General features: G+C 36.0%; 1 protein-coding gene across 18 annotated transcripts in view; it reads left to right on the forward strand.

Moving 5' to 3' along the window:
- COL25A1 (collagen type XXV alpha 1 chain) overlaps nt 1-26193 on the forward strand; it is a 467566-nt gene that overhangs the window by 398664 nt on the left and 42709 nt on the right. For 14 of the 18 annotated variants that reach the window (XM_019829105.3, XM_019829103.3, XM_019829100.3 and 11 more), the window contains 6 exons: nt 156-200; nt 13671-13733; nt 17883-17951; nt 18943-18987; nt 20513-20557; nt 21472-21549. In XM_019829105.3, coding sequence (XP_019684664.2) covers nt 156-200; nt 13671-13733; nt 17883-17951; nt 18943-18987; nt 20513-20557; nt 21472-21549 — 345 coding nt within the window. The remainder of the gene's footprint in view (nt 1-155; nt 201-13670; nt 13734-17882; nt 17952-18942; nt 18988-20512; nt 20558-21471; nt 21550-26193) is intronic. The other 4 variants (XM_019829115.3, XM_019829109.3, XM_019829111.3 and 1 more) reach the window with 2 other exon arrangements.

The following is a 26193-nucleotide window of genomic DNA, read 5'->3' on the forward strand; positions in this document are numbered from 1 at the left end:
AACTGTAATCTCACCAAAGTCCTTGAAACTAGACAGCATTTATGTATGTATATATATGCAGCAAGTATTCAGCTAGGAACATTTACCATGTTTTTCTCCACATACTGTGACTGAGTGACTATTGTTCTATAATGCTATGTGATTTTCCTATGTAGGGTGAACCAGGGCTTCCTGGGCTTCCTGGACTTCCGGGGATAAAGGTAAATACTGCACTGACAGTCTCAGCTTCATAGAAATGTAATTAAGAAAGCCACAAAAATCAAAGGAAAATAGGAAAAAATGAAAACTAAAAATATAATGCCTCTCTTTAAACACTCTCCAGCCATCTCACTTAAATTTTTTAAATTGAGAACTAAACACAGGTATTGCTGACATTTGCCATTGCTGGACATATGGCAAACATGTCTGGACAGTATATTCTACTGTTGAACCTACTACGCCCCTAGAAAAATGTAAGTGCCAATAGGAATTCTTTTAAGTCTAGAATGTCTACTTTCACATTTTAATTCTATTTTTAACATCCTATCAGATTTTGACTAGAATCAGAGTCTTAACATCCCCATCAATCGAACATGGAGGCAGCTGTTTTTGTAATTCACTCATTATAATAATCACTTTAATATGTTTTCTGCTTCCACTTCCTGTCAATAACTCCCACTGCAAAGTACAAATCCGATTACTAAACTATTCTGACCCATATACTATTTCCATGAACTTTGTATGTATCTTTTGAAATAATTGCTTAAAGCTTAATTTGAAAGCATAGTTTTACATGTTTTAAAACTACTTAAAAAGGTCAAGAAACATACATTTTTTTAAATTATTTAAAATTTTTCACATGGCAACTGGCAAGGCTTAAACTTCTACTGCCTTAGCAGTAGTTACTCCTTTAAGATCTGCTTTTTAAAGCTTAAAAGTAAAATAATCATAATTATAATCATAATCATACTTACATAAATAAAGATTAAAAGTTTTAGGTATTTTTTAAATTCTAGAAGCCTTTGATAGAGTAACATGATGCAAGTAAGATTTTTCCTTACATTGTTTTCATAGATTTTGAATCAATCTTTAGCATGCATTAGACCATTCTAAAATTAATAATCCTAGTTTCAGTGTGGGGGTCATGTATACTGTTTGATGAAGGTTGTGTTTGAAGTATGGTACATGAGATAATATGGCTTTAGAATAAACATGTTAAATTATTGAGTTCCCAGATATCATATGGTATCACATATATTTTATGAGTATATTTGGTATAAGTAACAGACTCGAAAACTGTGTTTTTCAGATTAGCATGTATTTAGCAAAATAACTTCATTAAATATGTGATTTCTTGCTGTAGAGTTAATTTATGGCAGTTACTTAGTAATTCCTGTGCATTAAAAAAAAATCTTTTTACAAATGATCAGAAGGTCATAGATTTTTAAACAAATTTAAGAAAACTATACTCAATATTAGTTTAAAAGAACCTGGTTGCATTATAAATAAGGGGAAAGGCGTTGGAAAGGAGGGGCATTGGGGAAGGTCTGGGGCAGGGTTTTCTGCAGCACTGGCTCCTAAGTTAGCAGGGCTGTGCTGTCAGTGTCAGCTCATGTGGCAGGAACCTCAGCGCTGCACCAAAATCCAGCTGTCCCTTCTCCGGAGTATGAGGCACTGTCATAGAGAGAAAAGAATATGTAAGGGTAAAGGTACTGGGGCTTTACCCCCTAAAATACTCAGAAAACTATTTCAGTTACCACTATTGTTATCATTACCTCTTACTCATTTTCTGTCTTCCACCATGAAAAACATCCCATGGCATTTCCATAGTCGTATGTGAACTAGTCCAGATGTTTTGAATTTTTTCAGATTGGGAAGAGTGTTGGTGATTTGCCACCTCCAGTAAATGCTTTTATTCCTAGGGTCCTAGGACATTGCCAGATGTATGCCATTGAGATTGTATAGCTGATATTTTCCTTTGTTTTTAAAGCCTTAATTAGTTACCAATTGATAAAATCTTTTTATCCTCCACTAGAGATACTTCTCTCTTTAATTATCAAGTACTGCTGGGGAACTACCCACTGTTTGATTTAAATCACAGATTCTGGCTTTGGTTTAATAGCTTTGACTTCTTGCTCTAGTTCAGGATGTGGGCAGTATTCTTTCTTTATAATGTAGGTAGTAGGTGCTCAGTATAAAAAAGTCATGTTCTGGGGCGCCTGGGTGGCTCAGTCGGTCGAGCGTCTGACTTCGGCTCAGGTCATGATCTCATGGTTCATGGGTTCAAGCTCCACATTGGGCTCTGTGCTCAAAGCATAGAGCCTGGAGCCTGCTTCAAATTCTGTGTTTCCCTCTCTCTCTGCTCCTCCCCTGCTCATGCTCTGTCTCTCTCTCTCTCTCCTTCAAAAAATAAATAAAACATTAAAAAATAAAGTCATGTTCTGAAGGAGACAATTTAAGAACACATAGTCATTAGTAGTCATTGGATATTTATAAATGTAGAGTTACAAATTTATAACTTTATGATATAGCTTCATTAACTTGAGATGTTCTTTATTCCTTTACTGTACCTTGCTTCTGCTAGGTTGCTAACCACAGGATAGTTAATTATGATTTCATAGTTTGAATGAGTAACAATATTTAAAAGATGAAACCACATGTATGGATTTAGAATGTGTGGTAGCAAGAACTTGTGTGTTAGTTTATGCTTTGGAAACACTTCTTCCTGTTGCTATCCATCCCCTTCCTATCTGCTGGTACTACAGAAAGCATGCAAATGCCATCCGTTATTTCCAAGACATTGAGGAAACCAGCCATGAAATACCAGGGAAGCTTTGATTCGCCACCTGTTGCTCTCGGGGAATGGTGGGGAACTTAATGAGCACCCAAATGCCTTCCACACAGCTCTCAGGAAATGAGCAAAGTGCCTAAATACAGACAGCAGACTCATCTATCTATCACTTCAGAGTCCCACTCAGAGACAAGTGCTAATACCTTGGGCATACATAATAAAAGTCACCAAGAACAGGCATATCTTAATTTCAAACTACTCTTAGGCTTCCTGCACAAGTATTGGAAAGTTGTCTCACCATGTGGAAGACATTTGGAATTCCTATTTCATGCATTCATGGTTCATAGAGTGTCAAGATGTTCAACTGGGAAAATTAAATTATGCACAATGTACCATGCAGACATTGATCTTCTGGAATAAGATTTGAGCTCAGAAAATGATTTTTATAAACAAGGCTTCTAATATGTTTTTCATGGGTAAAACTTATTATAACTAGCTTTTCTGATACCACATAAAAGGATAAGATTTAAAGTTACCATTTTTAAAATATTTTTCTCTCCACACTTATTTTGAAAAATGTAAATACATTACTTACCCCTTTTATGATTGTATTGCCCTAGTAGTGAAGCAGTATAGACCAGTGATCAAGAGCCCCAGCTTTAGAACCAGACCACCCGTGTATGTGTCCTGGTTCCACCTCCACCAGTTAATGAAGCTGTATCATGACATTGGGCAAGTTACAATAATCTTCCTGTCCTCGGCTTTCCTCATAAAATCATTGTTGTGCATACCTCAGAGAGTTGTTGTATAGATTAAATTAGTTAATATATGTGCAACTCTAAAGTGTTGCCAAGCATATAGTAAATCTTATATAAATTTTAGCTATTACTCTTTTTTTCTCTCAGAGCTCAGAATATTGGAAGCATTGGTTAGGCACCTATTCCATATAGCGTTTCTTAACATGAGTGATTTTAACTTGGAGAACGTAAAGCCATTTACATTCTATAGGTTAATAGACATAAGTTCTGGAAACTCCTTTGCAGTGACGGATGAATATCACCTTTAAGAGCAGTAAGGTAACCTACTTTCTCTTGAAACATCACACTATTTCCCTTTTCCTATAACTCAAATATATTCCAGGGATAAAGGATGAGGGAACACAACATTCTGGGCATAAGACACGGTACTATCAAAATTCTCCTTCCTACACTATTCAAAAGAAAAACTGGACATGTAATGGAGGAAATTCTCTAGGCCCCAGGCATAGTGTTGCCCAGACTAAGACATTTCTTACAAATATGGATTTTTCAATGTCTGCTTTTCAGCTTTCCACAGACACCACCAGTTTACCTCATCATATTCAGAAAGTAAATTGGGAAAACTTTACATAATAAAATTAATAGAGTAGGGAAATATAATACAGTTAAAATTACATCAAATGAAAAAAGTCATTTAGATGGAAAAAAAAATTTACACTATTTTCTCTCAAGCTTGATATTTTTGTTCTGGCTTCCACATTAGTAAAGATTTGACATTCAGATTAAGAATTTGAAGATTGGGAGAGTTATGAGACAGTAACTAATTCTTTATACCTCGTTATATGGAATCATCCTTGACACTAAATCATATAAAGACTAAATATTACAGGTGGCAGGAACATTTACTTTGGCATTCTTAGGATTAATTACAATGTTCAATAATCTATAGAAATTTACCATCTAAGTCTACTAGAGATGAGTTTCCTTCCTCAGAAAGATCAAATTACATTTTAAAATAGCAGAGGAAGGTTTGAAAGTAACATAGGATATGAAATGCATTCCTAAAAGAAAAAAGAAAAGGAAGAAATAGTGGTTAAAAGGATAAGATTCTATTATTGTTACTTGTAATTATTTCCTGCTTGTACAAACTGTGTCTGAGCAGTTGAGTAATTTTAGAATCCAATTAGGAAACTCATACAACCAGAAATCAGAGATTTTTAGCAGCCATAACGAAATCTCCAATAAACATACTGAATGTGCTTTCATGATGTAATCCTGTTAACAACAACAAAAAAAAGCTGAAAGTTATGTTTTCTGAGTTTTAAATAAACCTGCTATTGTAGTTCATTTTCATCATATCACCAAGATGTTTTAATTTATACTCAAATTTTATCCTTAAGGGAAATAGTGTTTTTGAGACAGACTCTACTTTCTCATTCTTTTTTTTTCCCCTCAATAATTTTACAAATCAATCATTACAAAAACTAGCTGCCTAGAGGTTCTTATTACAACAAATGTTCTTGCTATAATCCTCAGAAGCAGGTATCATGCTGACTTGAATTCTAATTAGCCTTTAAGCAAGACAAATCTTGTATGGCTAATGCATTCAGTGTCAAGACACATTAATCAAAATTATTGGTGATGCTTTAGCACCCAGGCAAATCAGCACATATTTTCCAAGCCCTGTTGTACCATTTTTTGGGCAATGAAAATTGTATCTACTTGGGGGTAATAAATATCATGGAAAACATGACTTGGTTTAAGCTGGTATGTTAGAGGATTTTGAGACAGGTTAAAAAAATAATATCTTTTACTGCTTTAATTGATAATGACTTATAAAAATAAAACAAATGGTAATAAATGGAAAACCAGAGATTTTTCTGTGAGTAAAAGCTAATCAGTTTGGACTTTCTGGCCACCATTCCATTTAACAGATGGTAAATTCTGGAAGTTTATAGGGAAACACCTGGGGAGCTATTTCAGTGTGAATGAAGCTGTCTCTTCCTTTCTTACCTTGACCAATAATCCCATCTATGTATTTGTTGACTCTTGTCACCCATATGAAGGACAGCTTTTATGTAACTTTGACAAAAGATTGTTAAGTGAACTGTCCCAATAGCCATTTAGAAGATAAAGGAAGGTCATCTCAAATACTTACTTGCTCTGTATTAAGTGTGGGCTTGAAGAAAAATCAAATCAATCCAGATTTTGTAATGGAATTCTAAAACCTAATGAGACTTTTGATGGTTATTATAAGATTTCAGAAAGGTCATTTTCTTAGGGAATTTTCTAGCTTTCCTTTGCCTTTTTGTAATATAGAAGGCCAGTTTTTGTTGTCCTCTTTGTTGGTGAATACAGTAATTGTTTACATTGTTTTATTTTGTTTTATTTTAGGGTGTTTTGTTTTTTGTGGCTTTTTTTTTTTGCCAGAATCTAAGCTATCTTAGTCAACTAATTTTTTTTTAGTCAACTAAATTTTCTTAGTCAACAGCAAATGAGTTGAGCAAAAGTGGCTTCAGTCAAAAGTCTTATCTTTGTTGTATTTTTTTTAATCTTATAGAGTGAATAGATCCCACCTACCTATAGCTAAATCTTCTTGCTTGTGTACATATTGCCAATTTATGAAAGAAAGCTGGGTGGAGAAGAAGAAAGAGAGCTCTAATGCTGACCTCTTCAGCAAGGGAACTTTTTGTCTGGTGCAAAAACAGGGTAATTTTTCAAATATAGTACTTATTAGCTACTGTGACTTATTTTCATTGACCTTAATACTACAGAATCAAAGTTGTGGCTGCTGAAATGGTTAGCTACAGTTGGAAAGATCAGTGTGAAACCGTTAGGCCCTCTGAAATTGGTCATGTGAAGATACACCTTTGATCTCAGCAACAGCTATTCTCTATAGACTTGGTTCTGCATCTTTATGTGCCCTGGCCACTTAAAACTTTCATTCAAATCAGCATCTTGTGTCAGATTTTCAGATGGGTCTTCTTACTGCTAGACCTACCCTGTGCTTTACCCTGAATGAATGGCATTTCTTCTGCCCAACCCAAATCCCAGCGTAGTTGCCAAAACCACAGCTACTCTATTCAGTTTTTTTTCTACCAGCTTAACACAGGGAAATGCATTACAGTCGTATTGAGACTTGATTTTTAAGCTCATTGGTTGTGAGCTAATTAATTTAAGAATAAACAAAGGACAAAATTCATGAAACAACTCAGGAGGAGATCATATGCAACATCTAAGACAAGACCAGAAGATTAACAAATTTTTCTTCATTGTGGAATTTGATGCTACATTAGTACCACATTACAGTAGCACTAACGAAGCTGAGATTTCTGTTTCTGTGACAACCATTTAATCACCAGCTAGCATGTGGCTTGGGTAGCAGAATATGGTGCCAGCTATTAATTGTGTTTCAGCAGTTAAAATGTTGGATTGTGTTAGTGTTCTGATAAAGTGCTGTATTTTTTTTTTTTAATCTCCAGGCTTTGGTTAAATCAGAGCTCTGTTATTTATTTTAAGTGTTTTAGTTTCCTGTGTCTGTCTGAGGCATAGATCTAGTTGGATGTTTCCAGGACCAGTGAAAATGCAACCTGAAAAATAACAGATGAAACCTGGATTTAACAGTTACAGTCATAGTAGAGGAACAGAAAATTTTAGGATGCTTGTTGTTCCCCATTCTTCTTCTCCTCTCTTGTCTTCTTCCATCTTTTCCCCTGTTCTCTCCCTACTTTCTTCCATGATTCCTTTTCCTCCTTCTCTTTCTTCTTTTTACTTGTCTCTTTCCTATATTTGGGCGCTAACTTTACAAGCAATGACATTTTAAGATCTGCCAGTTGGTTGCCTTCATTCTTTTGATTCCCTTCCACACAGGATCAGCAACGCCAGAAGGAGTGGAAGCCCAATTGACTTTGTAATCTTGTTCTCAACAGGAAAAAAAGCAAAAACCTAAAATGCTATCTCACTTGAGATGGTGAGTGAATAGGTAGAGAGGTGGAGGAGAATTTAAATATATATATGAAACTTGAGAGAAGAACAGATTAAAGAGGCTCTGAAGTAATCTTCTTAACTCATATTTATGCTATTCATTGGTGCTATTCATTGGTGTTCATGACAAGCCAATGTTTATTTTTTTAGTATTTATTTATTTGTGTATTTATGTATTTATGTATTTATGTATTTATTTATTTATTTAGAGAGTGAGAGAGAGTGTTGAGTGGAGAGGAAGCGGTTCCAGAGAGAAGGAGAGAGAGAATCCTAAGCAGGCTCCATCCTGTCAGTGTAGAGCACAATGCAGGGCTCAATCCCAGGACCCTGAGACCATGACCTGATCTGAAATCAAAGAGTTGGTCGCTCAATGGACTGAGCCACCCAGATGCCCCCAAACCAATGTTTAAAGCTCTGCCTTTCCCCCATTTTTCTTAGACATTTTGCAGTAATACATCATAAACTGAAAAGATTAGCATTTTTTTTTTTACAAATTATCATATTGTATTGTTTTCATTTCAATGGAGGAGCTTTTTTACTTGCTGCATACCTGTGCAAATATGTTTCCTTGATTATGATGGTCAGCATCTGCCCTTTTCAAAAGATCCTCCACCTTATGTTTTCATGTTATTCCTAAAATGCTTCATAGGAATTATAATTTGGATTTTCTAATTCAAGTAATTGCCCAATAAAAATTTTTTTAAAGTCTAAATTTAATTGCCTCTTCATTAAAAGTAATGTACGAACGTAATTGAACTATAATTCTAATTTCCTCTATTGTATCTCTCCTCCACCTTGTGTACTCAGACAAATATGTGTGAATAATTTCCAATTTAGCAGTCTTATTTCCCAGTGATTAAATAAGATCAGATGTGTTAAAAAAAAAAAAAAAAAAAAAACAGCTCTGAGAACTATTATATGGTCCAATAAAAAGAGTTATTTCTCCTGTTTAGTGCCCTGAAAACTTACATAGCTTCATTTCTGTATAGTTTGATTTTCTCCAAAGATTTTTTTTCCCAGAAATGTTCTGTGTTTGGATATTTCAGCTGCTTTTCCTTACCTTCCCCTAACCCAGTGTCCTTCCTCTATCCTGGTTAACTACAATTGTGACTATTAGAATAACCAATTGCCTTTTTTGTGTGTGTGTGTGTGTGTCACAGAACCATAGGTTGTCATGGCCTTTCTCCTAGATATTTTAGGAGATTATAACCTTTAATCAGTCCTTGTCAAAGAGGCAAGATTTTTTTTTAAAGGATTACATTTACTTAGAGAAATTCAGTAGTTATGGCCATTTTCTCATTTTCCTTCCTTACATGAAGAAAACTCATTCTTAGTAAACCTGTCACTTCTCTACCGTATACACGTTTGCTTTTGCAGTCCTGAAGTCTCTGGCAGATGGATATTGTCTCATGAAATGATATATTCACATGAAAATTTAGGGTTACTTGTTGAAAGAAGTTGAAGAGGTATTGAGTATAGCCCCATATAGGTTATAAAGAAACAAGAAATCACCTTGTATATCACCAATAAGTTACAGATGTTGTAATACTACTACTAACAATAATAATAATGATGATAACTAGCATTTTTGAGACTGTAAGATAAGGGCAACAATAATAACTAACATTTACTGTTCACTTACTTTATTCTAGAGACAGTACTAAATGCTTTGCTTGCATTATCTATTAAATCTTGATTAAGTCACCCCTTAACAACACCGGAGTCTTCCATCATTGGGCACCTCAGGATTCCAATATGAAAAGCCAGCATTTAACTCAATTCTGTACCTGTGCACCAACAGTTCTCAAAAATTTTGGTCTCAAAACTCCTTTATACACTTAAAAACTAGGATTGAAAGAATTTTCATCTATGTAGGTTACATGTATTAGAAATCAAAACTGAGAAATTTAAAAAACCCATTATGTGTTAATCAAATAACATTTTTAATGAAATATAACTGAATTTTCCAAAACAAAACAAAAAATTAGCAAGAAGAGTGCATTGTTATACTTTTTTTATTTTTATTTTTTGGCAAATCTCTTTAATGTCTGGCTTAACAGAAGGTAGCTGGATTGTCATATCTGCTTACGCATTCAATCTGTTGCAGTTTGTTTTAGTTGAAGTATATGAAGAAAAACAGCCTCACTAATTGGACAAGGAAAGATTATTTTTAATAGCCTTTTCATAAAATTGTGGATATTCTTCTTTGATACTACCCAACTGTATCAGTGAAATTTTCCTACTCTGTACACTAGTAAAAGTTAAGTGAAAAGGCACTTTGAGAACCTCTGATATAAGCTTAGGAAGTTAAGAAACAACCCAAGCAGCTCAAGACCATGAGTAGACATATTTATGCATCATTTACTTCAAAAATTATCCTTGGGGCGCCTGGGTGGCGCAGTCAGTTAAGCGTCCGACTTCAGCCAGGTCACGATCTCGCGGTCCGTGGGTTCGAGCCCCGCGTCGGGCTCTGGGCTGATGGCTCAGAGCCTGGAGCCTGTTTCCAATTCTGTGTCTCCCTCTCTCTCTGCCCCTCCCCCATTCATGCTCTGTCTCTCTCTGTCCCAAAAATAAATAAACGTTGAAAAAAAAATTAAAAAAAAAATTATCCTTCAAGCCTGAGACAGAAAAGAGACCAATCAATGAGTATTTCCTCCTCATACTGCCAAGATATAGAGAGAATGGAAATGATGTCTCCAAAGTGGCTGGGAGCTCTGGAATTAAATAAATATAAAATTGTGATTTTAAAGTTAAGTATGCTATTTTCCCCTTAAATAAATTGAAATAAGAAATGAATACATCAGTGTGATAGATGCTTTCTTAGAGTGAAATAAGGTAAACTAATCATACTCAAAGTCCAAAAATTAGCCAATATTAGTAGTGCTAAAATTATTGAACTGTCAAATGCATTGCTAATTTTATATCTTGAAATAAAAAATTTCCCCCTGAACATTCTATTTAAAGGAACTTTCTATACTTTCCTCAGGAGAACTTAACATATATTGTTTGTTTGTTTGTTTGTTTGTTTGTTTGTTTGTTTTTAAGGAAGAAAAATCACTTTGACTGACCACTGAGATCACAAAGCCTTATTTATTTATTTGTGAATTTTGAAACTGCATGCTTCATCTTTTTATAAACTAAACACTAACCTGAATCAGAAATAAGTGTTTTCAACATTCACTCTTTTTTTCTTCTATTAGTATGCTTTCTTGGTGCTTGTATTTTCTTTGCTAAATAGTGAGGTCAGTTTATTTCTGCTTGAAGATGTGTAAGAGTCTTTTCTACCTATGAATTTTCAACCTATTAACTTGCATTATATTTTCATGACAGTAAGTCATTACTAATGATACACATTGACTTTATCACAACTTTTTTCCTGAGGGTGGAGAGAGAATATTTCTGTATTTGTCTATAAAATTTTATTGGGAGAAATATGTTACTTGTAAATAAATGTATTCCATGTGATTTTTTTTTCATTTAAAATAACAAGTTAAACTCTTTTTAAAGAAATAGAATGGTCATTGTTGGTTTCTCTGAATATAGTGGGTTTTCATTTTAGACCATTAAGAGATATCCAAAATTATTTGTTTAGATTCTCCTTTCCATTATGTGTAAGAGTATGGGAATAGGTAGAACAGAGTTGCAGAAAATTTACAAACAATAAACTTAAAGCATTACTTCCCCTCCACCTTTTTTTTTCTTAAACCAGTACCATGAGCATCAGAGCTAGAGATAAATATATTTGAGTTATGTATCAATGTGATACATTTTATCGTAGTGATATCCTTTTGTTCCCCACCTGGTACCCAAGGTTTTATATAGCATACTTTTCAAACTCACTTGTTTCAAAAATATTTGATGACGTTTTACCATTTCTTATAAAATATCCTGTCTGTATCTTCCTGCTCAAATCTAAGTATCAAAAAACAAATGCTGAAATATTGCTACATTAGAAAAAATCAAATATATTAAATAGCATTAGCAACTGCTCCAGAAATAATGGGGGAAGAAACAGTAAGTATGGAACAGAGCCATTACATTTTTTGCTTTAAAACTTCTTTATAGATTTCAGGAAGTTACACTCTTACATTTGAGCTCACATTGTTAAAAAGAAAATAAAACTTTATGGATATTGAAGAAAATGTGAACACTGGTCTCAAGTGTTTTCTGACACCAAACATGTGGTGTCTTTTCCAACACCAGTTCTCCAACTCTCTGATCCTCTGACACCAACCAGGGGTCCTACAATTCCATCCTATTGTGACACCAACTACTTAGGGTTAGCATCAGACTCCACAGGTTTTTTTTTTAATTTTTTTTTAACATTTATTTATTTTTGAGACAGAGAGAGACAGAGTATGAACGGGGGAGGGTCAGAGAGAGGGAGACACAGAATCCGAAACAGGCTCCAGGCTCCGAGCTGTCAGCACAGAGCCCGACACGGGGCTCGAACTCACGGACTGCAAGATCGTGACCTGAGCCGAAGTCGGCTGCTCAACCGACTGAGCCACCCAGGCGCCCTAAAGACTCCACAGGTTTTAAGGGCTTAGTCCCTCAAGGCTCCCACAAGGCTGCCATCACTTGAAACCCCAATCACAAATACGAGGTCCCCTGGTTACCTGCCCTTCTGACTTGGCTACAAATTCGAGGATTTAACAACCAACCCACTTTTATCCCCACTCAAGTTTAATAGTTGCCACCACAACTCACAGAACTCAGAAAAATGCCCAACTATTACAGTCTATTATAAAAGATTAAAATGAGGAGATACATAGGGTGAAGTCAGAAGAGCCTCAAGCACAGGAGCCTCTGTCCCCATGGAGTCGAGATGTACCATCCTGCCAGCACACTGAAGTGTTCACCAACTTGGAGGCTCTTCAATCCCCGCTGTTTAAAGCTTTTTATAGAGTTTCCATTACATGGACATGATTGATTAAATCATTGGCAATTGGTGATTGAATTCAATCTCCAGTCCCTCTGCCATCTCTGGAGATAGTGAGAGGAGGAGAAGAACTGAAAGTTCCAACCTTATCATAGCCCCCATCAGCCCCCCTGAAGCTATCTAGGAACCCACAAGTCACCTCATTAGCATAAACTCAGGTATGTTTGAAAGGGGTTTGTTATGAATAACAAAAGATACTCCTATTATGCTTTATCACTCAGGAAATTCCAAGGGTTTTAGGAGCTCTGTGCAAGGAACCAGGAACAAGACCAAATATATTTTTTATCGTATCACAACTGGTTTCCTCCAGGTAGTGGGGAAGACGTTATGGAGGTATAGCAAGGAGAGATATTTTCCTTTCATGCTGAACATGCCTGAATCTCTTTCCTAGCCACACCTACTGTATCAGTCGTCTATTGCTGCCTACCATTTTACCTTCAAAACTGAAAACAAACAATAACCTCACAGTTTTGGAAGAATAGGAATTTGAGCACAGCTCAGATGGATGTCTCTGGCTCAGTGTCTCCCATGAGGTTGCAGTCAAGCTGTAATCCAGGGCTGTGGCTCCATCTGAAGACTCTACTGGGGTGGAACATCTGCTCCCAAGCTCACACATGTGGTTGTTGGCAGAAGTTGGCCCTCACCATGTGGACCTCTCCATAAGGCTGCTCACAGCATGACAGCTTGATTTCCCCAAAGCAAGTGATCCAAGTGAGAGAGAATAAGAAAGGGCCCCCAAGACGGAAGCCGTGGTCTTTTTATAATTTAGTCTCAGAAGTGATATCCCATTACTTCTGCCAATACATCCTATTCATTAGATCTGAGTCAGTAAGGCAGAGGATTACACAAGGGCATGAATACGTAGGAGGTGGGATCATTGAGGCTTATCTTAGAGGCCACCTACCACATCCATCCTAACATAGTGGATCTTAATACGGTAAATGATAAGAAATGCCAAACAGATGAGAAAGAAAGTTTTAAAGACATCTCTCTGGTTTCTTTGTCACTTTTCCTTTCTAAAGTTTCCCCAGAGCTTTGCTCAGAGTATTTTCACTGATCAAAACCAGTTCTGATTAATTTTATAGTAAATAGCTGGATCTCAGCAGGAAAGCCGTGTATAATAAAAGGAGTAAAATCCCAGTAAAAGTAAATCAGTTTAACTTTACCTATTCACTGCCAAATGAATAACAATTTCATGTGCCTATCTTTTTTAAAGGGAGAACCAGGTTTCATTGGTCCTCAAGGAGAACCAGGCTTACCAGGGTTACCAGGAACAAAGGTAAGTGGAGTTTTTTCCTTCTTTTATTTCTGAAATATTATGTCATATATTTTTAGTCCATTATGTTGAAAGAAGTTTGAGGTGACTTTATTGTCTAGGTGACCAGGTATTTTTTCCTAAGAGAGAACTAAAACAACGTATCATTTATTACTAACACTTTTAACGGGAATGCCATATTAAATAGAGTAATAGGAAGTTCATTCCAGAAAGTCTCAGGTAAGACAGCATGAGAGTGAAATATATTAGTTGCTCCAGTTTTCCCCCAATGGTTCCTAAATTGATATGATGCAGTTTGCCTCCTGACCATGTGAAAAAGTGGGAGAATTCTGGGGCAGAGAGGTAGAACTCATTAGCTTCTGCTCCTTCTTGCCAATTTTAGGACATACTTGTAAATCAAGCATTATTACTATTCTCCGCTCACTCCCTAGATTTCAAAGACAAGTGCTGATGTCATGTAGATTCCTAAGTGCCTCATCTCAAAAGGATCTATCCTGAATAATGTCTACAGAAAGATTCTGTAATGAAAACCATTTCATGATCTTCCACTTGGCAACCCTAAAGAGGGCCCTAAAAGCAAAATCTATATGCCACCATATAAAAAATTATGTTGCTGTGGATATAGTCAGACCCATAGTTCTCTTTTTTTCTACCCAGTAAGACATAAAAAGGTACAGCTCTGAGGATGGAACTTTACTCATGACAGACTCATGAATCAAAGGGGCAAAATTAGATCAAACTACATTCTTTTATTTTTAAACTATAGAAATCTTTGCCTCAATGTGTATTGCATTCACCAGAAATAAGCCAGGATGATTTCTAAGAGTTAGAGAAATATGTTCGTGGTCTGTTTTGACAGAGGGGTCTTCATTTCCGCTGATCAAGAGAAAATAACTCTAATCCTAGTAAATGGAAACTATGTGTGGCCTAAGGGGGACTGAAGCTCAGTAGATGTTATGCAAAATTACTGTTTTCTCAAGCAATTTCTTTTTCACATAATGAGCTGTCAGGCTTATTAACAAAATATGAAGAATGCCCGTTTTAGCCTGAACAGATTCACACAAGAAATGCACTTTCTGGAATAAAGAGACAGAAAGCAAGAGAATAATGAGGATTCAGTATTCATATGAGAATTGTTGTATTTATTCAGGCTTGCAGCCTCAGAGCCAGGTAAAGAAAGAAGGCAGCCTCATAGATCAGCACAAAGAAATAGAAAACTTGGTCACTGCCAGAGAGAACCAGGCATGAAGTAGATCTTTAAATATTTGTGGCATTTTGTTTGCTTAAAAAAGGGGGGGGGGAATTAGAAGAAACAGGTAGTAGGGAGTGGATTTCATCCGTAAATACCTTTTCTTCAGTTCACTGATTTAAAACTACTTTGCAATTTTGGGGCACAGTTGGCTGGCTTAGTCAGTAGAGCATGAGGCTCTTGATCTCAGGGTTGTAAGTTCGAGCCCCATGTTGGGTACAAAGATTACTTAAAGATAAAATCTTTAAACTACTCTGTAGTTTAAAAGAAAAAAGAAAAAGAAAAAAACTCCTGATGTAAACCCACAAAATCAACATTAATTACTGTTCATGAAATACTCAGTCTGATTTTATAGACCAGATACTTTTATAATAGATACTACTCTGAACTTGCAATAAAATTAAAGAATGCACTATATTTGTTTTGTATTTCCACATGAAGGAATGTGGATAGGAAATTTGTTTTGTTAATAATATTTTAACAGTTATATTAACAATATTATCAATTTTTAGTTGAATTGCTTGTCTAACATGAATTTGGTATCATAATGGAAAAATCACGTTTATTTACAGATCTCTTTCAGCTGAACATTGGCCTTTTTTCCAGTTGTGTAAACGAGTCTGGATTTGTACCACTAACTTCAGATTTAAAAAATAAACCCTGCGTATTTTACCCCTAACACAGTGAAGAGAGATCGTAAGGAAGGAAGATGTATGATGGCATCTAAAAATCTGCTTTATGTACTGCTATATCAGTGTCTGGGAGAGACCTATATCAGTCTAAAGAAATGGGGTTTTATTACGAATAATTCAGAATACTTTGAATAAAATGTTTACTCATTAATTCAACACATTTTTTTGCCAGATATTTTTCTAATATTTGAGAATGAAGAGTAAATACAACAAAACCAGTTTCTACACTCCTAACACTTACATTCCAGTATGTGTGAGACAGGGGTGGAAAGAACGAAAGAAATAAACACAAGAATAGTATAATTCCATAGAGTGATAAGCAGCTGATTAAGGGCATTGTGACAAAATGTGATTCTAGGTAAAGATATATAGGCTCCATTCCTGTAGTATACTATATGTAAATTGATTTTCTCAGGCTTTTCTCTAAAATAGGCTTATAGTTACTATTTTGGAATTCTTCTATGAAATATTAAAAGAAAGACCAAATAGGGTACATTATTTAAAAATTAAAATTTCATATACCAACAGAGGCCCTTCCGTCTCTAGTCCCTGGAAAATCCCTTCTGGAACATCTCTTCCATCCAGACGAGTCCCTTGCCTTCCTCCCAGCCTCTCCATGTTCACACTCTTCTCAGTTCATGCTGAAGAACCCTCTTTAATCCTTGCCCTAATCTATCCCGCCTCCCCTGCAAAACCCCAAAGACTTCCCAGAGTTGGTATGATACGGACAAAGATCTTGAAATTTAGAGCCCAACATTACCCATCATCAATCCAATGCTATTCAGTTCTCCTTTCTAAGATGAACCAGTTCCTTCAGTGAGGAGGGTGCCTTTCCACCCATAAACATGCCATCACCAGTCCTGAATTCCAAACCTGTTTGATTATTGAAATTCTACCCATCATACAGGAAGCCGACACTCTCTACTCTGTTCAGGAATGTAAAATGACAGGGTCTTCCTAGAGACCAATTTGGCAAGCTTTTCAAATGTTCATACTTTTTGACCCAGCAATTCCCCAACTAAGAATTTAACCTAAGAAAGTGACCAGATATGTGCAAAAGATTTACATACACAAACATTTATGTAAAAACTGAAGACCGAATACAGTTTTATTTATTTTTTAAGATTTATTTATTTAAATTCAAGTTAGTTAACATACCATGTAGTATTGGTTTTAAGAGTAGAACCCTGAAACTTACATATAACACCCAGTACTCATCCCAACAAGTGCTCTTCTCAATGCCCATCCCCCATTTAGTCCATCCCCCAACCCACCTCCCTTCCAGCTAACTAAGGATTGCTGCTGAAATACAATCGGTTTTAAATCTTAGGTCTCCCACTTTAAAAGCTTTGTGACTTTAGCCAAGTTCCTTAACCTCTCTGAGCTTCAGCTTCCTCATCTGTAAATTATGGGAACTAATACCTTTCTCATTTGTCCCAGGGATTAAATAAAATAATGCATATGAAGTGTTTTATGCAGTTGCTGCATTCATCAACAACAGCACGTCATAAACAACAATTATAAAATACACCCTACCCATCCTTAGGACACGACTGAAGTCTCACCTCCAGGGATCCAGTCTGGACCATTCAAAACCCTATGGGATTTCCTCTTCTCTCATATATAGCCTTATATCACTCTTTAGTTTTTAAGTATTTAATTCCTAGCACTTTGCACTTATAAGTTGTAAGATCAGGACGACAAATTGTCTTCATATCTCAGAGAAAACTGAGGCTTTCGGAACTTAACTAATTTGTCCCAAAACACGGATCTGGTAGATAACAAAACCAGGATTAAGACCCAGGATGTCTGATTATAATACCTGGCACTCAACCACTTTGCCGTGCTTCTTCCTGGCAGATCTTAAAAAGTGGCTACAGAATGAAAACTGTGTCCATGTCTGTGTTGAGATACGATGATGGCCCTTATCAATTCCCTTTAAAGGTCTTCTGTTTACCAACGTAGGTATCAGACAGGCATTACCAAACCATTTCCTTGTCTATAAAATAGAAATGATAATACAAACACTGAATAATTGTTTTGATTATTAAATGAGATAATCTATGTTGAGATTAATACATTGCAGGACACATAGTAAATAAAGGGTACCTCTGTGCTTTCCTTGATTTAATTCAATTCATTTATTAATCTACAGGGACAAGCCTGAGTGTGAGGGAGATTGCCATTTACTTGTTTTGTATTTTGTGATAGGGTGAACGTGGGGAGGCAGGGCCTCCTGGAAGAGGTGAGCGAGGGGAGCCTGGAGCCCCTGGACCAAAGGTCAGTTATTCTTGCGTTGGAACATAGCTTTCTTTGGTTTGGAAATGTGTCCTACTTACTTTATTTTTTTTTAATGTTTTATTTAATTTTGAGATAGAAAAGTCGGGGAGGGGCAGAAAGAGAGAGGGACAGAGGATCCAAAGGGGGCTCTGTGCTGACAGCAGCGAGCCAAATGTGGGGCTCCAACTCACAAACTGTGAGATCATGACCTGATCCCAAGTTGGACACTCAACTGATGGAGCCACCCAGGTGCCCCACTACTTACTTTAGAACATGAAACTAAAATACAGTTCCTCAAAAGATACTAAAACAGCAAAAATCACAATATATTGAAATGCACACTGATTGGTTCTTCTCAAAGGGAATTTTACAATTCAACTTTTCCAGTTTTCTCTGTTCTGTCCGGTGAACAAATTTAGTAACACATCCAAAAGTAAACGGGAGGTACTATTGTATTAGCATGTTATCACTCAATGTGTATTAAAGCTTACTGAGAAAAATGTTGATACGTGCTGTGTTAGTTTCTGTGGTAACTTGAAGGTGTGTAACACCCTGAAAATATCAGAGGATTTATTTGACGGTTCAGTCTTTATGCCTCTACACTTCCCACAAACTAATATGGCAACACTTTATTCTAATAACCCATCCCAGAGACACATCACTCTTTTATGAAAAAGAAATGTATGCCAACACTGTTGAGACTAATGAGGATTATTCACAGAGCACTTCCCATCTACTGGTGGGTGGGCAGTCTTCAGAATTATAATGGAATGAAGGCGGTGGAGAGACCAGGGAAGGGACTAATGATATGGTGTTAACTACTTATGCTTAGTTGTTATAATAGTCAACATTATATAGAACCATATATTTAGGCAGTTAAAATAAAGTGTTTCCATTTTTCTTCATTATTCTGAGTCACTGCTAATTTCTTCTTTCTGTTCTTATCTCCTCTGTCATTTCTCTTTTCCATCTTCATATTCTCCTATAATAGGGGAAACAAGGTGAATCAGGAACTAGAGGCCCAAAGGGGTCAAAGGTCAGTAACCAAGTAACCATTTTAATATCACAGGAGGCCTTCAAGAGTTGTGGCTTTTGCTTCTTCCACAGAGATTCACATTTTAAACTGACAGTGGGATTGCATTATTTCCATCCTAATATCTCAAAACAATTGGTTTGTTTCATCTTGTTTGTTTTTGTGTGTTCTTGTGCTTCAGATTATTCTTTAAGAGAAGTTGTATTTCCTATTACACAAGATGAACTTCTTTGGGAAAAAAAATGCTCTATTTAATTTACATTATGTAGGGTATAATCTTATTTTTTATTTCCTGACTGTCTTTGTGGTAAACGTTCAAATTGTACTTTGTTTTAAGTTAGTTGACTCCCTCCATGGCATTAAAATTTCACCACCAATTGAAATTCTTTCCTTTATTGTGCTCTTTATAATATCTGAAATAATCTACATACTTAGCAGAACCATGTTAAGATGTTTTCAGCTAATAACATGAAAAAGTGGATAAAAAATGAGGAAAACAGGAAGCAGAAATTATTAATTCTCTATTCAGAGCAAATTTGATTACTATGGTCAATGTTATCAGCATAATGTGAGTGGAAAAAAAAATTAAAATCTCTTTTCCTGCTTACCTTCATTGGTCCCTATCCTTTTATGAAATATGTAGAAAGACACATTAAAATGCTTTGAATTCCACTTAGGAAAAGGACTCTATAAATTTAAGGCTGTCTTAAAGAACTTTCAAATCTACATAAGTTCAAATCTCTTCTCCAAAATCTGTTTAGACTTTTAAGAATTTTGAGTGCTCTCAGAGTGATGTATGTGTGGTTTGATGCTTGGACTGTTCCTGGTTTCTCTCCAGGTTGGGTAATAACACCATGAATGGGACTTTAGTGATTTTTCATATTGCTTTGGAAAAACAAAGCTGGCTTTGCCCTACCCGTGACCTTCAGCCCTGCCAACCTGTTCTAGCCAGCTGCTGTCCACTTCAGCACCTTCTGAGTGTTAAAAGGCCTATACCTCTGGAGAAACTTTTCCTTAGATCTGCATTATCATCAAAGAGAGGCCCCACTGGTGACCTTTCCCTTCTAAACCCCTCTAGAATGAGCTTTCTGTTCCTTCCCTGTCCAGATTATCTAGATTTTTTTTTCTTAGAAAACAGACAGCCCAATTGATTGGCTCTTTTTCCCTTTGCCCCAAATCTCTTCTTATAAAAAAAAGAATATGGCTCAATCTGAGAGGTAAAAGCTTCTTTGAGTATCATAGAAACCATTTGCTTTGCTTTTGAAGATCCCTAGTAAGAGAGTTGCTGTATATATTTTTGTTCCAAGATGCTCTGTCATCTGAAAGGAGAATTTTAACTCACTTAAGGTGCATCTTAAAGAAGCATTTGCTGTGTCAGTGGTAATTGTTCTTCTAATTATTATTTCCACTTCAGAAGTTCATATCAAAGGTGCTGCTGCATGGTATTAAATACATCCTTAGATTTGAGGTATTTCTGGCTGTTGGCCCCACTAGTAATTCAGCTTTTTTTTGTCTTTTCTGTGGAAAGGGTGATCGTGGAGAGAAAGGGGACTCTGGAGCCCTGGGACCAAGGGTGAGTACATCTCTCATCTAACCTTTTGGCCCCCTACAAGCCTAGATTTGACTCATGTGTCCATGTGCCTTTCACATAGCACCTAGACTAATAATATCCAATAATAGCACTGGAGGTGGACTCGAATTATTTCTGCTGCTTCCCCTTTTTTTCTTATTTTTTACTGTACTCACTGGACCAATGAGTGTGTAGATTCTAACACATAAAATAAGCTCCACAAGAAGATCTAAAAAACTCTTTCCACTTTCTCTCTGCTAAGAGAGCAAGACCAAGCCCATAACCATCCATTTAATAGAATTATCCATATTTCATTTATAAATAAAAGCAATACCCCATATTTTCAAAGTCTTTTTTAAAGACAGTCAGGGAATTAGGACATGACTAATAGAAATTCGGGGCAGAGTTGATGAGTAGGGTAGATGCCTTATATTTGTTCCCTATTTGGTTAAATTTTAATGGAATTGTATTCCTATTGAGAAAGACAAGCCTTTCCTACAGAACAGTGTTCTATCTTCTTAAAGAATAAGGAAACAATCTATGAGATGTAGATGAGTAGAAAGAGATTAGGGACTGCTTTAATAAATACTGTGTTAAAGCCATCAAAATGTTGCAAATTGAATTAGATTAGCCTACATTTTATAATTTTCAGAAGACAGCTTTAGAGATTGAATCCTATCTCTTCTTTTAAAATCAGATTTCATATCTTTAATCTACCATCTATAGGAAGTTAAAAGCATTTGCCTCCTTCGAAATAAAGACAAAATTTGAACATGATTTTTCTAAAGTGCAATTGGGCCATACAGAGGAATTGATGGTCAGAGAGGGCTCTATGTTGCTATTTATGTTTTTGCCACAGTCCTTTGTACAACCTAGCCTAACTGCCTTGATTTTCCCTTGGTTGGTTTTCTTCATAGGGTCCACCTGGTCAAAAGGGAGATCAAGGAGCCACTGAGATCATAGACTACAATGGCAACCTCCACGAAGCCTTGCAGGCAAGTGACTGCTCCCTGCCCTGGCACAGGGACACTGATGATCACCCATGTAATGTGTGTAATATCAGCTTCCACCCCCACCCTGGCATCCCAGAGGGCTCCACTGCTCAAAGCACACCTTTTTCCTGATCTCCTGAGCCCATCTCCTTCTCCCTGTCCCAGTGTATCCTCTTTATTTCTCAGCATTTTTTTATCTTTCCTTTTCTTTCCCTTCTGCCTTCAGATATGCTTTAGTGTTATCTGGTTTAAACCTTCTGTTCATTTTGCCAATCTTTGTCTCCCTTGCTTGGAAAGCAAGTATAGCAAAGCAATTAAGAGTCATGTGGCCCTGGAGTCAGAACTACCTGGCTGAAAATCTCTTGCTTACTAAGTTCATGACCTTGGACAAGTTATTTCACTTCTCTGTGCTTCAGTTTCCTTGTCTATAAAAAAAAAAAAAAAGGATAGTAGTAATACCTCCCTCAAGGGTTGTTATGAGAAGTAAATGGCTAAATACATATTATACACTTGGAAGTGCCTGGCACATAGTAAAACTTCCATAGGTATCTCTTATTGCTGCTACCATTCATAATATAATGTGTTATTACCATAGAGAAGTACCTATAGAGTAAGAAGCCATAGACTATATGGCTTATCGCCATTACCTTTGCTTCCTGTTCGTCCTTTTCATGCTTAGACTCCTGCATTCTAGCCTATATCAACATTCTGTTGACACTTCTCTTAAAAAGGCCAACAATGACCTCTAGGTCAATCTCACTGTACTCATCACCCTTGATTTTCTGTGACATTTATACTAAACTGCCTTCCTTTTGAAATTTTCTTTCTGGTTTTTCGAATCCTCTACTCTAATTTCTTCCAGGTTTCCTCTTAGTATTTCCAGTTTCTCTGTCATACCCTAATTTTTGGTATCCTCAAGTCTCTGATCTTTTCTTGGTTCATTCACTTGCTCTGTGTTCTTCTGTGTTGTGTCTTCCCAATCTTTCACCCTCCAGGTCTGATTTGCATGTACCTCCAGGTGTCTAAGAATATTTCCACCAGGGATGCACCATTGCTTTATCATCTCCCACCAACACACACAATCATACTGATTACTTTTCCCTTCCATCAAATGATTCCCCTTTTTAACTAATCAATTGCTGTTAGTGATACTATAATTCTTTAACTTTCTTGAGATAGAATCTTTAGAATCATTTTCAACTATTCATAGTCCTTCGTCCATTACATCTAAACAGATGCTGCTATTTCCTTTTTCAAAGTGTCTCCTGAGGTTGCCTTATTCTCTCCATTCTGAACTCAGTCCACATCCTATTTGTTTCAGGGCTAACACTGCAACAGCCCCTTCACCATTCTTCTGGTCCTAGTGCCTCCCAGTCCTTTCTAACCCATCCTGCATATCACTCTAAGCTAATTTTCCTAAACTAGTATTATTTTGAAGGCTCTGATCTGCTCAGAAACCTAAATGACCACCTTGCCTACTCTATCAAGCCCAAACTTCATTTGACTTTCAAAGCTCTATAATTCTACCTATAATAGAGAATTTCCTATTTCTCCACAAAACAGATTTCCCGAGAGTGGCCATATTTATCATACCCACAAAAATCGCCCTCTTTTTGCCTGGTTCATCCCATTCTTCTTCCCTTTCTTTCATCTGTCTAAATCTGATCCAACAATATACTGCTGCCACCCAGATGATTCTTTCTTTCAATCCTTTCAAACATCAGCAGTCAGGCCCCATTAGCTTAACCTTTAATTGTTCTCAAATCGCATAATTTATTTTAGTCTTGCCTCTTACCAGATTGTAAGTTTCTTGGTGACAAAAGTATATCTCATGCTTATTTTATATCCCCTGATGTACCTGGCACAGGTCTAGGCATATAAATATTGAATAAATGGTTACTGATAGATAAGTGAGTACACTTAGCCTATATGTACAATCCATTTCTTTGCTTGAATACCAAATTAATTGTTTTAAATATTTGCTATTTTGTACTTGATTGACTGATTTCCCCCATCTTTATGATTTCACTAACAGTGTCTAATTTAGTAGATCTACATTTTTATGGGTGCTTTGCTACAACTACCATTTTTAACTAGTAAAGCATTTATTAAGTAGTTTTTGTAGACTGTTTTCAGTGCAGCCTCTTTTTCTTTTCATTCTTTTTCTTCTGGTAAAGTGCAAAGAGAAGCATGCTCACTGCTTAAAGAAATGTTTCTTGGTCAGTAGGTTCAGTCAATAGGTTGAATAGTGTTCCTCAGTACACCTGGATTAGATATAAGCAGTAGCCTTTGGCTATTGTCAACTTCTAGAACCAGATTTCTAAATTGTTCCTTTTCCCCCACAAATTGATAACTGCATGTGGAAAGAGAGAAAAAGAGAATAAGAAGTTTTGGTGTACCTACTATGTTTTCAAAGCTTTTACTTATAAAATATAGGGACATAGTTTTTAACTTAATTTATTAGTGATTAAATTTCTCCTAAACTGCTTTCGGTGACACCATAATTCTTACTACCACCTTTAAAAGGTATACATTCTCTTAGCTTCCAAGAAATCCTCCAATATTATAGGCTATGACCATTTCTGGGAAAACTGTGAGTCTTTTAAAGTATCCATTGCATGAACAGAGTCAGGCCTGAAGCAAGCTACTCTCAGTCTAAAACCAAAAATCTGTTTTGATTTCCTCTCTGCTATTAACTAGCTGAGTCATTTTTGGAAAAGCAGTGAGTGTATCTATACTTCATTGATCTTATTTGTAAAGTAAAGATGTTTCAGAATAGATTCTTTCTAAGAGTCCATGAAATCTAGTATTATGGTTAAGGTCATTTTTTAGGAGCTCCTGAACATCCTTTGTAAATATACCTAAATGCACGGTACTTTTTAAAACATTGACACCCACATCTTGATATGAAAGGATATATGTGCTCAGTTTATTTTTCTGCCTCAAGTTCTTTATGACAGTAAACCAGTCAATATCCATTATAGTCAACTAGTTCGCGTTTATCCCTCAACCTAAATAAAGATTTATTGTTTTTATAGGGTTAGGGCAATTACATGTTATGCTTGTAAATAGTTTTTAGTTATTTTTTTGAAACTATTTGTTTTCTTAATCTAGTTCTCTAGTGGAACAAGGGCCCCTAACAAAATCAATTAAGTAAGCAGCCATTAGACTGAGAAGGAGGTAGTAGATGTTTTTTCTTCTAATTCTGTAACTACTGATGGATATTCACCATTTTGTCCATTTCATTTTATTATCTCCTCCTCTAAAAAAATATGCAAAAAAATCTAGATTAGGTAAATAAATACATAATACAATTATAAAAATGCCACATTAAAAATATACAATTTTGCCATTGCTTCTATTGAAAATTGTTATTTACAGAAACATTTGCCATACTCCATTTACTTTGATTTTTAAGTTTCCACAATTAGCAGTAAATCCTCTCCATTTCCGGACTCAAGTTTTTAAAAGTGTTTAGCACCATCTAAATTAAACCTATTCTCTAGTAAATCGTGGGTGCTTTTCAGCTTGCATCATTATGAGAAATGAAGGAAAATAACCTTTAATTCTAAAGAGATTCACATAAGCATCTGAGGGAATAAATCACAAAACAGCTTGCGAGACTTTCAACAATTTACAGTTGCTTCAGCTCATGCCTCCCATTTCACATCGTGCCTCACCAGAAAACAACGTGTCTTTCTTCATCACTACCAAAAATTCTGGTTTTCCAATCATTCGTGGAGTTCAAGAGAGAACCCTGCTGAGTTCCCATAGGTGTAGAGTGGAGGAACCAGATACAAGAAATCCAGAGTGAGCCAATATCTTTAGGATGTCTCTGTGTGCCCGCACACAGGTGCTACAGGATGGTGGTAAAAATGTTGTTGAGAACTTAGCTTAGTTTGTCATTTGTTTTTTTCTTGTTACCTGGATGAAACCTGCCTTATGTAACTGTTAGGTCTCACAAAATATAGTTATTTAACAAGATCACGTAAACTCCATCTGTTAGATAGTTCAGTTACCATTAATAATATGCCTTTATTATGCGACTCATTACAAAACACATTGTTAGCCTTACATTTAAAAAAAAAAGCAAACTAGTTTTGTGTCCAGGTGGAAAATGAATTCAAATACGGTACATTTGGAAAACCTCAGAGAGCTCAAATTGTAAACTCTCTTCCCTTTCTAAAATTTTAGGATTCTTTTAGGATTTTTTGTAGTTAAAAATATATGATTGGAGAATAATGATAAAGAAATTATTTCTACTCTATAATTCTCTAATAGCCTTTTTAAAAATGACTTGCCTTCTTACAGGGGCAAAGAAGTAGCTTTCTCATAGCAATAAATCTGACTCTTGCTCTAGATGAATCCCTTGAGAGAAAGTAAGTGGTACCTTATGTTACACAGATATGATAGGCCTTGATATTTTTTTTTAACTTGCCCCTAGTAGGTGACCACTTTGCCTTTTGTCTTAGAAGCACTGGTGGTTTCTTTCCTACTGTGTTTTCCATGAAGCTGCAATGACCACGACTGATTTTATCATAGATACAAACCATTTGTACGCATGCATAAATATATCGTTTTCTACGGAATGATGAGGTCATGTCACTAGAGATTCAAGTGTTTGAAGTAAGATCAGTAATATTAAGT

Source organism: Felis catus, chromosome B1 (assembly GCF_018350175.1).
Source record: "Felis catus isolate Fca126 chromosome B1, F.catus_Fca126_mat1.0, whole genome shotgun sequence".
Taxonomy (NCBI): Eukaryota; Metazoa; Chordata; class Mammalia; order Carnivora; family Felidae; genus Felis; species Felis catus.